Source organism: Phragmites australis, chromosome 7, assembly GCF_958298935.1.
Source record: "Phragmites australis chromosome 7, lpPhrAust1.1, whole genome shotgun sequence".
Lineage (NCBI taxonomy): Eukaryota > Viridiplantae > Streptophyta > Magnoliopsida > Poales > Poaceae > Phragmites > Phragmites australis.
In genome coordinates, this window is record NC_084927.1 from 21,864,423 (window position 1) to 21,877,136 (window position 12,714).

At 41.2% G+C, this 12,714-nt stretch overlaps 1 protein-coding gene across 1 annotated transcript; it reads right to left on the reverse strand.

The window, feature by feature from the left end:
* Positions 1–340: 340 nt before the first annotated feature.
* LOC133923492 (E3 ubiquitin-protein ligase PUB23-like) lies at positions 341–1,967 on the reverse strand. The gene has a single exon (XM_062368777.1). It carries the CDS (start codon positions 1,831–1,833, stop codon positions 523–525), a length of 1,311 nt encoding a protein of 436 aa, XP_062224761.1. The 5' UTR covers positions 1,834–1,967; the 3' UTR covers positions 341–522.
* Positions 1,968–12,714: the final 10,747 nt, after the last annotated feature.

The following is a 12,714-nucleotide window of genomic DNA, read 5'->3' on the forward strand; positions in this document are numbered from 1 at the left end:
ACCGCAAAAAATGATTACTTGATTATGCATGAAGAAATAACGAAATGTTGGTTTTTCTAAATGTACACTTTATACACCTAGTGTAAGGAGGGGTTTGGCAGGGATCTATATCTTAGATTTTTTAGAGTCGTTCATATCTAACTCAAATCTAGTATGTTGAACTGTGGATGGAATAAGAGTATTTGGTTGAGTTATTTGATTTTTAATTTAGACAAAAAATAAATATTTAAATGACTTTATTTTATTATATAAACTCCAGATTCAATATATAGATCTCGGATCTGGAGTTGTATCAAACAGCTCTAAGTGTAGCGTATCTCTTGATCCAATATGCCCATATTGGGAAGTTATACATCAAATTAACCTTTTGGTTTAAGAATTAATACAATCTTTAAATGCAAAAATGAAGCAAAGAAAAAGGTTTGTCGATTTACAACGAATAGTATGATGAGACGAACAAGAGCCTAGAAGGTGAGAATGATCACCAAATGCTTCGATCTTGCTCAGTAGCCTCATGCGATATCAACAAGGGTAGGATGCCAAGTGCGAGGCCAAGCACGGCGAGCCCCTCCAGACCCTGGCGTGCATCTTGAGCATCTCCTTTGCCCTCTCCCTCGATCGCTCGCCGTCGGTGCCGGCCTGCACCAGGTACAGCAGCCTCGCCACCACACCTACGGCCAGCATCTCCTGCAGCACCGCGGGGGTCGCCGAGTGCCTTGCCACCGCGTGCAGCGCGCGCACCGCGCTCTCGGTGCCTGGAGGGGACAGCCGCGTCGCCGCCCTCGCCACTACCGCGAGCCCTGCCGGGTGAGCCACCAGCTCCAGACGCCCTTCTGCGCAGCCGCACAGATGGTCAATGGCCACCGCCGCTAGCTCGCATGCCCGATTGCCTCCGCCGCCGTTGCTGTTGCCGCACCCCTCGTTGAGGAGCAGCTCCACGATCGCCGCCACGGCGCCGGCCTCGACCGCCTTGATGCGGTTCCGGCCCCACGGGCAAAGCCGGCAGAGCACGTGTAGTGCCATCTTGACCTCCTTGGGAGACAACGTCCTGTCCGCCACCACCCTCACCACGCCGTCGACCAGCTCGGCATTCGCCGAGCTCAGTCGTGACGGCGACATCGCCGACAACGCCGCCTTCAGCAGGTGGATACCGTACGTGCGCGACCGGTAGCTCGGCCACCGCAGCACGGACGCTAAGGTGTCCAAGAAATCATCGCTGCCGCCTAAGACTCTCTTCAGGCTCTCCTCGGAGAGCTTAAGCGAATGCAGAATGCTCAAAGACGCCTCTTCCGGCGAGCTCGCCTTCGGTGAATCCAGCATACCGCACATCTCACCTTGGGATCCGCCAACAGGCTTGCGTGTGCCCGCTGCGTGCTTCTTAACGACGGACACGAGGAAATCCACGGCGCCGGGCGAGCCCTCGACGCAGCGCCGGTTGCGGTCGCTCTCGCTGACGATGTCCGCGAGCTCCCGGAGCGCGGCTAGGAGCTCCTGCTGGCCGCCCCGGCCCGCCTCGTCGACGATCGCGGCGACGCGGTCGGCGTCGACTGGCGGGCGCGGGGTGGGGAACCGCTCGACGGCGTGCGCGGCGCACCAGGCCTGGATGAGCCGTCGGAGCGTGTGGTTGGGCGTGGGCTCCAAGTCGGCCGCGCCCAGCTGCAGCTTGGTGACGGGGCAGTCCCCGTGCCCGTCGGTGAACACCCAGCGCTCGATGCTGTCCCGGTCGTAGGTGATCCCCGAGGACAGCGTGACCGGGTCCCGCATGACCTCCAGCGAGATCGGACACACGAAGAATTTGGGTACCTCCACCAGCGCCGGCGGCGACCGCTCCATGGATTCTTGATCCTACCGGTTCTGCACGCACCACACGTACCTTGAGCGTGTGGATAGGTCTTGCTACGATCCTATGTGCACATGAAGCTAGGAGAAGCAAGTGAGAGGGGAAAATAAACAGAGAAATTAAGTTTCTGGTCGAAACGGGAAAGCTTCTGAGCAGAATGAGACAGGATGAAGCATTTATATAGGAGAGGAGGTGGGGAGAGGAAGAAGGAGGCAGATTCCGCGAGGTCCGCGGCGACGAGTGGGTGGCAGTCTTCGTTCGGTGGGTTCTTTTATACGACTGTTTTCGCAGTACCGGCAGTGTTTTGACGCGCAGGTGATGATCGATTGAACTCTGGTTAGTGCGGAAGAGAAACCTATGGCGGGCGCGAGCGCGCTGGGGAATTGATAACGATATCGCCGTTGGCCGGCCGCTGCAAGGGGTGGCAGCGGAGGTCGATCGGGTCGTGCGTGCGTGGTTGCCGGACGGGGTGGGGCGGCCACCACGAGGCGCGCGAACGGACCACGAAATGTTCGGCGGCTTTGACCTTCCCGGTTATATTTTGTTTATCTCGCGGCCGACCTGTCGACTCTTCCTTCCCTCGACTGATCTCGTCGCTGGCTTTGACAATTTCGCGCGTCAGCTGCTGATCGGCTCGCAAATTTTCAACCTGAAATTAATTTCACTGGTACAGTGCTGACCAAGTTAATTCGAGCTTGTGGTTCGGGTCTTCGGACTGCATGTGGTTGACAATTATGGGTATCGTTGGGCTCTTTTTGGAATATAAAATAAGTTTGGAGGAATTAAAAAACAAATTGGATGGGAATTTTCCTACCGTCTATTGAGTCCTTTGTGTTAGAATATATGGGTTGGATCCACCATATTTGAGAATTATTTCTAATAAATTTTAAAAGTTTTTTAATCTCGTTTTGCTAGTGGAGATGGAGATGAATCAAATTAAAATGGTTTGTGTGTTCCATCCTATTAACTCATGTGGATAGAAGGACAAAAAAAAAAACACACGCGCTCGCCTCACCGGGCCAGGTTCTAGGCCAAGGGCATGGACATACAACACATGCGTGAAATGGTCTCACTAAAATCGGGTCCAATGACTGCTCACGATCTATTTTCTCTACATCCTTTCTGTCATCGTCTACTGCATCATCATTGCTTATCTTGATGTGTGAAAGTTGGATAGGCTAGCGCTTAAGTAAGGACTATATAACATGTTCATTGAATAGTGATAAATCCATACTCACTTATACAACACAAACTCTAGATAATAAATCCACATCTTGAATGTATCTTAATGCCGAAAGTTGGATAGTTTGGCCCTTACAGTAATAACTATATAACCCCTAATTTATATGAAATACAAGATGTTCATCGAATGATAATAAATTTATGCTCACTTATACAACATAACTCCATATTTTATTCTGGCCAAGGAATATTTTTAAGTTATGTTCCTAGACGAAACAAATACTTATTGTATTCTAATTAATTCCTATTATACAAAAAGGTCCAGATAGACCGAGAAAAAATGCTTCATTTCGATTTTCTAATTTGGAAAATCACATATTCATTTCTTTTGTATAAATAGAAAAGTACAATGACTCGAAGAAATTCTTTCTACCACAAACTTTGTACCACGTGCATTACTTAGAATAACTAGAAAAGTAAGATAAGCTAGAATAAAAAATCCTTCAGAACAGAACTGGAATACAAAATTAATACGAAAAATGCAAAAATGAAGAAAAGGGAACCTAATCTTACCGATCAGATCTCTTATTTTTTTTTATGTATGTCATGTTTAGTATTATGTTTTTATGTATGTCATGTTTAGTATTATGTTTAGTATAATCATATATATATATATATATATATATATATGTGTGTGTGTGTGCGCGCGCGCGCGCGCGCGCGTGTGCGTGTGTGTTTAGAATATATATACTATTGCTATATGATTATGCTAGTTTATTATTTTGTGTTCATGATTTATATATAGATTAAATTAAACCTAAAGTGCTATTATATCCAACACTTTGTAATAAAGAAATAAGCTTCTCAAATTCCTGTAGAATGACCGCTTGTTCCTTAGAGACTTTGAAGAAAATCTAATTAACATGAGTTCCAATCTTATAGAAAATTTTCATTTTTCATTCTTTTCTCACATTCTTATGTGTTTTCCTATGTACATCCAAACTGTCCTTCTTGTAACTTTTTTTTATTTTGGAATTCCGTTTTGTAAAACTTGTGTTCCTATCAAATCCCTTTAGTTTTCTTAGTGTTGTGTTTTCCCCATTCTTGTATTGAAAGCGATCGTTAATGAATAAGAATCATCTTTGATTGCCATGTTCTGAAGGAACAATGCTCGTTCTTGGACTCTTAAGCACATTCTGTACGTTGCGACAAAAAAATGTTTTTAGAAAAAAGTTCAACTTAAAATATATGAAATAAAATAGTCATAATGTACCTTAAATTAATTTACAAGTTTTCTATTATAACCAACATCATTGATTTACAACTTTTATTATGAGCAGAAGCTCATACAATGCATAAAGTCCTACTACAAATCCATTGTCGCAGTTACGAAATGAAATTTTACTCTTTTGTTTTCTCTATTCATCCTTTCTAGTTTCACCAATTATATACTAAGGCCTATGTTAACATTTTGGTATATTTTGCACTTTTACGTTAGGCCATCTCGCCTGCTCCTGAACGAAGCTCCAACAGAGACGGCAAGCTTGCTTTTTGACGTCTACAGGGAAGCAGGCACCGGCGGGATTTTGGCAAATTTGCTGGATAAAACGGGCTCTCGTATCATTGTTGCCTGAGTATGCACGTGGATTCGAGCGGAGAAGGAGAATAATGGAAGGTAGAAAATAGATTGGCCGTTGAAGATGAAAAAAATAGGAGATACTGTAACAGTGTTAAGGGATACGGTAATAGTGTTTTAGATGATAGAATTTTAGAGTTTCTGTTGGAGATGGTCTTAATTTATATACTTATTAGACTATCTTTTTTCTTATGCACGCAAAACGAGATAGTAAAATAGTGATGATGAATATAGTTTTAATAATAGAGATACTTTGGGAAATATTACTTGGGATTAAGATAATATTATTTTAGGACAATTTTTGGGAGGGAGTTCATCATTTTCTAGAGGCCCACATGTCGGCAGGTAGGCATTTGAGGGCATCTCACATTTCAACGCACGCGAGCGTTCGTTAGCGGACTAGTATAAACGCCACATGACATATATATGGTCTCGCCGCCTTACCATTCCCATTATTACAGAAACAATTTCTAGATGCCGATGGTAAACTATCTATATAGGTGTATAGTTACTCGTCTATGATCAAAAGTATATAGAAATAGATGCTTTTTATAGGCGTAAAAGAGACAATATGTGGAAACATATATTCACTTAAGGAACCGTCTGTGGTAATTTTTATTTTCACAAGCAGTTCCTTAAACGGATAAAGTGAGAATCATTCACCGAATTGATGTTTTTTAACCCAAAAAAATAGATTTTTTTTGCCGACTAGCACCCCCTAGCCGCGCGTCGTAAGTCGGAAGTCAATGATTTTTTGCATGAAATACGCGCATGTGTGGTTCAGAGCACTCGAACCTGTGACCTCTTAGCTCACACGATACGTCCTTATCATCCTACCACAGAAATACTAGCGATACTAATAGCATATGTAATCTTTTTATCACTTCTGTCTAAAACTCTAAATGATTATTTAGATATTTAATTACCTTAAGTGAAAAAATTTAAACTACAAAGTTGTAGATCTCGTCGAAAGGTATAATTTTCATATAAAATTTATTCTTATCCGACTTCGTATAAAATATTTATAAATTTTTAAAATAAGATATCATTCATTACCAAATGCGGTTCACAACCGCCTCTAAAAATAACATTTTAGATATATAGTTCCTTACATAAAAAATTACTCAAAAAATAATCTTTAATACATACGATTCGTATAAGAAACAACTTATGGTAATCCTCCTATTTCCTGAGATAATTCACATAAAAAACTATATGTGACAATTTGTTTTCAGTGACCTAAAATAACAGATGCTACTGTCAACTACTTAAACAGTTTGTCATATAAGCTGTTTATGAAAATGCACCTTAGATCTTAAAAAATAGTTTTGTAAGTAGCGTCACGGAATGCTGTCCATGGATTTGTGCAAGTTCGTTCCAACTTATATTGCTATTATCATCTACTAACCTACCTGGTCACGTCACAGCAAATTAACTAGTATAATGTCCATGGTCGTCTCGTATGACTGTCACGACGTTGTTTATATATCGTCGGTCGTTACCAATGATTAGCTAAAACCTTATACTACGACGTTCTAAAAGGAAGAACGAATAGTCATATGAACCTAACAGCCGACTAAGCTAATTCTAAAAGGAAGTCGTTTATGGTGCTGAAAACATCAATGCAACGTTCAACGTTTGCGCACAAAGGATATATAAAAACTCATAAGCAAATTCCATTCCACAGCCCATAAGCAAGTCATTTTCCGCATAAAACAAAAAGGCAGTGTAAACGGTATGGCAATTCATAGATGCACGCGTGCCACACGTGAAAAACAATCGAAAGGAAGATGAGTAGATGACATTTACTTGATAGATATGCATGCCACTTTGCAATATAACAACGCTGAGAGGGACTCGAGATAAAAGTTAAACGACCAGAGTGGCGGGTGTAAGGCAGATGCTTTGATGACTTCGAAAGAGTCCGTTTTACTTCCACCATGCTTCGCATTTGGCCACTTAACAACAGGTCCATTGGTCCATATAATATCTTCACTTTGTAATATAGGGTCATGTCATGTCTCTTGATCCTCTAAGGTCAAAGTTCTATGCTGCATACCCATGCCCCTTGGTTTTGCCACCATGACAATCCATATCACTTTTATTTCTGTATGAGACAAGATGGCCGGCAGTCCGCATCGCAACGCAACAGGTCATTGTTGTTTTTTTATAAAGGTTTTTGAGTTGGGCCTCACACGCCATAGAAAGAGAAGCTCAACGCGAGAACGAGCACAGTGTGCGACGTGGCTGCCACGGTGTCAAATTCATTATCCTAGGCTGGCCCTAGGGATAATATATAGTGGTCCAATATTGGGAAAAAAGGGTTAAATGAATTAAAAAATAGTTATGTTGTTCTCGGTTCCACTCGACCGCTAGTGAGACAACAGAAAACACCACCCAAGAGGCAAGGTCAGGTGGACGAATGTGATTATAGTGTAAAAATGACATTTTTTTCTACATATATATTCGTCTTAGACAAAAGGAGTGTGTCCAACATGTGGGCCGGGGATTATTGAAAAGCTTAAAGGTCCTACAAAAACCAAAATAGTATCTAGGGATACCAGATTACCAGACCCTAATTCAACCACAAAACGAACCCCCAAAACAAGCTAGCATAACCAAATAGTTTGAAAAGTATATATATCTAAAAACATGGTTTGAATAGAATTGACTAAGCCAATTTTATTTCTGTACATGTGAGATCCAAGTCATACGATACGCCGGCTCAAGTCAGCAACAGCGGCGCCCTTTAATTCCATGTCAAAGTTTGTTCGGCGCGGCGTGAAGCCTCATCAGCCGATCACCGGAATATCTCCTGGTTATGCATGCATCGCTTCTGCAGCACTCTCCATATTCCCGTCGTAGCAAGGAGAAAACAAGAGGCAGCTGGAACGAAATATACAATAGTTTGTGCTGTGGCGCGGCATGATGAATTTATTATATTTTGACTCTTTGTAAAAAAATATTTTATAAATAGATTTTTGCAAAAATAATTTCTAAAAATAGATTGTTTTTATAGAGCTATGACATTTAGTGCCATGGTTAAAAAAACACGGTGGTGTGATGAACGACGTCATGGTAACTACTACATAGGATCTTCTATATTAGACTTGTATTGTAAGATCATATGTGGCAGCTACCAGATGCCAATTATAATAACATCATACTATTTAACAACAATATCAATAATCACCGTGCCGTAAAAAGATCTATTTTAGAACATTATTTCCTCATAGTTACAAGCATAGAAAAAGTTAAAAAAAAGCCTAAAATCTAAAAATTCAACCGCGGCATGCGTTACGTACGTTTGATTTTGAACCTGATACTGGTGCAGGACCCACATGGAAGTTGGCTGCATGTGTTGAACGAAATTAAACGGACATCGCCGGCGCCGGCCCGCGCGTCGATCTGATCATCTGATTCGTTGGGTCGTAATCCTGGCTAGCGTGGTGTTAGCTGCACCTACATGCTGCACCGATCGCGACACGGTCGCCGTGGTCGGTGATGGAGCGCGATTCGATCAGCGGGTTGACCCTCGACCGATCGATCGAATTGGAAGGCTGATCTTTTGCGTGCAGGGCCAGGTTCCGATCCGCTCTTCTTAATTTGAGACTCGGAATTGATCCACAAGATGGACCACAGTTCCACACAATTGACTTGACATTTGGCTCGATACATGAATGAATTGTAGTGTTCCAGCAATCGGGTCCTACGTACCAAGTAAGTCATGCCAGTACGTACACTCCTGCAGCGAATCCAAAACTGGAGCCCAAACAACTGAAGTACAATTACACTTGGTCTAGCTCTCTCCGATAGCGAGTGGTGGGGCCAGGATTTTAGAGATAGATGTTCGGAGTCATCGACATGACACCGAAGTATATTCTATATAGAAATTAAATGTCTATAATAGTAATATCAAAGTACAAATAGTCCCATTAAGTATAAGAATCCAGAAAAATACATAATAATGAACAAAAGTTACAATTTAACATGGTGGAACTTAATTTGGAAACAAGATATTATGTCTTGAAGAAAAAAATCCCTTTGAAAAAATGTAAGCAATCAATCATTCTAGTATTGATCTCTCATGCTATTCCTTAGTTTGTTCTTCACATAATTCATCATCAAGAATACTCTCTCAACACTTACAGTTGCTACAAAAAGGATTAGTGCCAATTTAAGAAGCTTGTAGACAAGTGGGTAACTGAAATTCTTATTTGTTTCAACAAGTATGACAGAAAGTTGAGCAATCTTCTCCACTTTTGTAAACTGTTCATCTCTACTCACAAAGCCAATGAAGTGATCAATTTGGAATGATAGATGCATCAAATTTATCTCAGAGAAGTCTTTAGGATAAAATTGAGCAAGCCTAACCAAGTTGTCCGCATCAAAAGAAGCATGCGAACTGGAAGGATTGAATTATGACATGCAAACAAGCAACTTTGTGTCTACCTCATCAAACATACCATTAAGCTCTCAAAGTTATATATCAATGATACTAAAAAAACATTTTAATATATTTTGAAACATGTATCTATCGTCCATATTAGTATCTTCATTTTTGTGTTTCACACAAAAAGAAGTGACTTTCTTGAGAAATCTCTCCCAACCACTATCCTTCCGTAATAACTCTTATTTAATCTTTGTAGAATAAATAAACTCAACAACATTAATAATATCTTGATCACTCTTTTGCAAAGCATTTTTCGGACCATCCATGTCACTAAGTTTGATGTTCAACAATTGTGCCATGAAAACAAACTCAAATGATGTCATCACACTTTGAGCTTTATAACAATTTGTACTTTAAGATTGATCTTCTCTTATCATCGTGAGGACCCGGAGGATTGGATGATACAAAAGAAGAATATGTTGCACAATTTTATAGTGTGATCCCTAACAAGTATCACCTGGCCTCCCCAACCCCATCTCTTGATTCAGACCATGATCACTTTTAATTTCACTCAACTCTAATGCTTGTTCAAGATGTTCAGCTTGAGCGACTTGAAGCATTTCTTGCCTCTTATAGGAAGTTGTAACTGTATTCAACAAGTATCCAAGGTGCTCAAAGAACAATATACAATCTGGATTCTCCTTAGCAACAATCATAGGAGTCAATTGAAGTTGATGTGCAAGGCAATGAATATAATAATCCGAAGGAGACTCATACATAATTGGTTTGGTTAGACCATTAGCTCATTCTTTATGTTACTAGCATCATCATATCCCTGCACATAGACTCTACACAAGCTTAATGAATAATCCATAAGTAAAGACTCAATTGCATATGTCGATGATTAGTATAGTTGATTATACAAATGCTTATATAAAGTAGGTATATCTAGTCCTCAATTGTACGTATCAAAAAAGGGGACACAAAATTTTATACAGGTTTAGGTCTCCCTTAGTATAATAGCTCTACATTTTGTTTCGCCTTGATTAATCTTAGAAAAAAGACAATTACAATAGAGATGTATCTAGCTCTAATCCCAAAGATCTCAGAGAGTTCTCTCATGATCTAAATCTTGAAGCCCTTGTCCGATGAATCTCATCATAGTATGACTCTGTTGTGGATCTCAACGGGTTTTCTCTTTTACTATCCGACCATGCTTGCTCTGTGTTGCTTGTCTAGCTTCTTGCTTGGGATTTGATTATCTGGACTAGGATCTGATATCTCTTTCGCTATCCTTGATGTACCCCTCCCCCTCCCCCTCCTTACATAGTTAGATTGAGGAAACGTAGCATACTCAGAGTTTCTAGGTGTAACATTCCCGAATTGTATTACTTCTGGATATGTGAAAGACTACATACTAATCCGGGATTAGTTTCCATGTAGAACATGATAAACTATCTAAAATATCGGTACATGTTTTATTTACCCTGTGGTAGTTGTGAAACCTACCGTATTGGGTCAAGGACACGTGTACGGTAGATACTCGTTATTAAGCTATACCATATTTTTATTAAATATATATAATTATTTATTCTTTGTCCGCATCTTGTAGTGTTAACGTATAAGTGTTTTCAACATGGACCACACCAAGAAACATCTCAATAACCCTTCCATTCTTATCAACATAATGCAAGTAAAGAGCCAATTGTTCCTTTCGGTATACATCACTAGATTCATCAACAAGTATTGTAAAGTAGTCATCATCAAGGTCTTTCATGATAAGTTTAGTGATCTCTTTTGCACAACAATTGATGAGCACCTTTTATATTTTAGGGGCTATCATTTTATTGTTCATTCGAGCATTTTTTATAACAATGTTTCTAACTTCTTTGAAATTTTGAACTAGCTATTTAGAAGTTCAAGAAAAATTCCTTTATTACTTGAGTTGTCACTTTCATCATGTCCATGACAAGCCAACGCGGAAAGCATCCACGTCAATTGAGATTTATACAAAACCTTGCTTGTTTGTCTTGCTTGTCTATATATTGTACCATTGTTGTTCCATTTCTAATAGCAATATCATATTTCTCTTGTCATTCACTATATGTACTTGTAATATCATCCGCATGTTTATCAATGCTATCTTTATGGTTAAAAGCTTCTCCACCGGTATATTTAGTTTGATCCTTGAATAAATAGCAAACAAAGCAAAATGCTGCATCTCAGGCCACACTATACTTAAGCCAATTATACTCATCAAACTAGCCACGAATGAAAGGACGTTTACCTCCAATTTCTCTTTGTGGAAAATTATGTAATCGTGATTGACATAGCCCCAGTGCAATATAACCCATTCTGACAACATTTTGATTATTAGCATCACAATCTGAGATGGCACTCCACTTCCCAAGATCTTGCGGAAGATATTCAATACCATAAAATTGCGTCATCAGCTTCATCATCAAGGATTCTCCCGTCATCTTCATCTTCATGAATTACCGCTTGAGGTTCTGTGCTTGCAGTCTCAGGTTCAATGCCATCGTGTACTTGCTGCTGAATGGAAGGAGAGTTACTTTGAACTTTGTTTTCCACGGTTTGCAGTTTAGGCGTTGAGGTGTTAGCTGCCTTTTGCTGCAGCTATAAATACCTGAGACATGCTATTCCAGGAAAACAGTAATTTGTGAGAGGGTGGACAGTATTTTGCAATCGTGCACTGTACCAATACAATTGTGTATGATGCTGTAGTAAATATACTATTCATAGTTGTATCGTAGTATCGACCTCCTATCAGTCCATTTGAGATTCAACGGCTCACAGTAGAATGAAGTTAGAGGATCCGAGTTGGAGACATGAAATGAGTTCCAACTTCTCGCTTTGTCGATCGAGGCGCTCATGCACAATATTTCAGTCGGACCATAGCTTGCGCAGGTACTAAAAATGGAAATCAATCCCTTGCACGGGCGCGCAATTCGCATAGCAATCCCTTGCGCCGGGAGCGAATTTTTATTGTGCTGGATAAGTCCAGGTTTTGCTCCCATGGATTTCCTCTCCAGTTCCTGGGATTTAGTCCTCGCTAAACCATAGCGATGACTCTATCAACCAAGTTAATATGCAAACGCCAAGCTACTACCTGTAATCGGATAGTAACATCTCTTTGCTGCTGTGTAGCGAGCTTGCAGATTCGTATTTACAATACGGTCGGCCCAACGAAGAATAAGCCCATCGGAAGTTGGGAAAGTACAGTAGGTATCGCACACAGAGAAGAGACTGGATCACTTGGCAGGAAGCCCAAACGCTTCCAGCCCCATGTCGTGAGACCCCAGCCATGATAAAGGCCCAGTTTGTATGCGTAAAAGAAGCTGCAACTCTTTCATGCCGTCTTCCTCTTAAAAAAAGAAAGGAAGAAAACTCTTTCATGCCGTCCTTGCAAGTTTGCATCCGATGATGCAGAGACTACGTGTCTACGTCTAGTCGGGCACCTTGTTTGTTGTCTCGCAGCGTTGGCCCCTCGAGCCGAAGGAGACGCGGGCTGGCGAGATGCATGCACGGAAGGACCGATGCCTTTCCTGCCATTATCATCGACCCCACGTACAGGAGGCTCTTTCCCCTGACAGAATTTGGGCACTCGATCTCATCAGTCAGTGCGAAGAGTTCGCCCGACAA

What these genes read in the sequence shown, in the direction of transcription:
- LOC133923492 (XM_062368777.1), bottom strand. Translation starts at nt 1,833, where the DNA reads ATGGAGCGGTCGCCGCCGGCGCTGGTGGAGGTACCCAAATTCTTCGTG.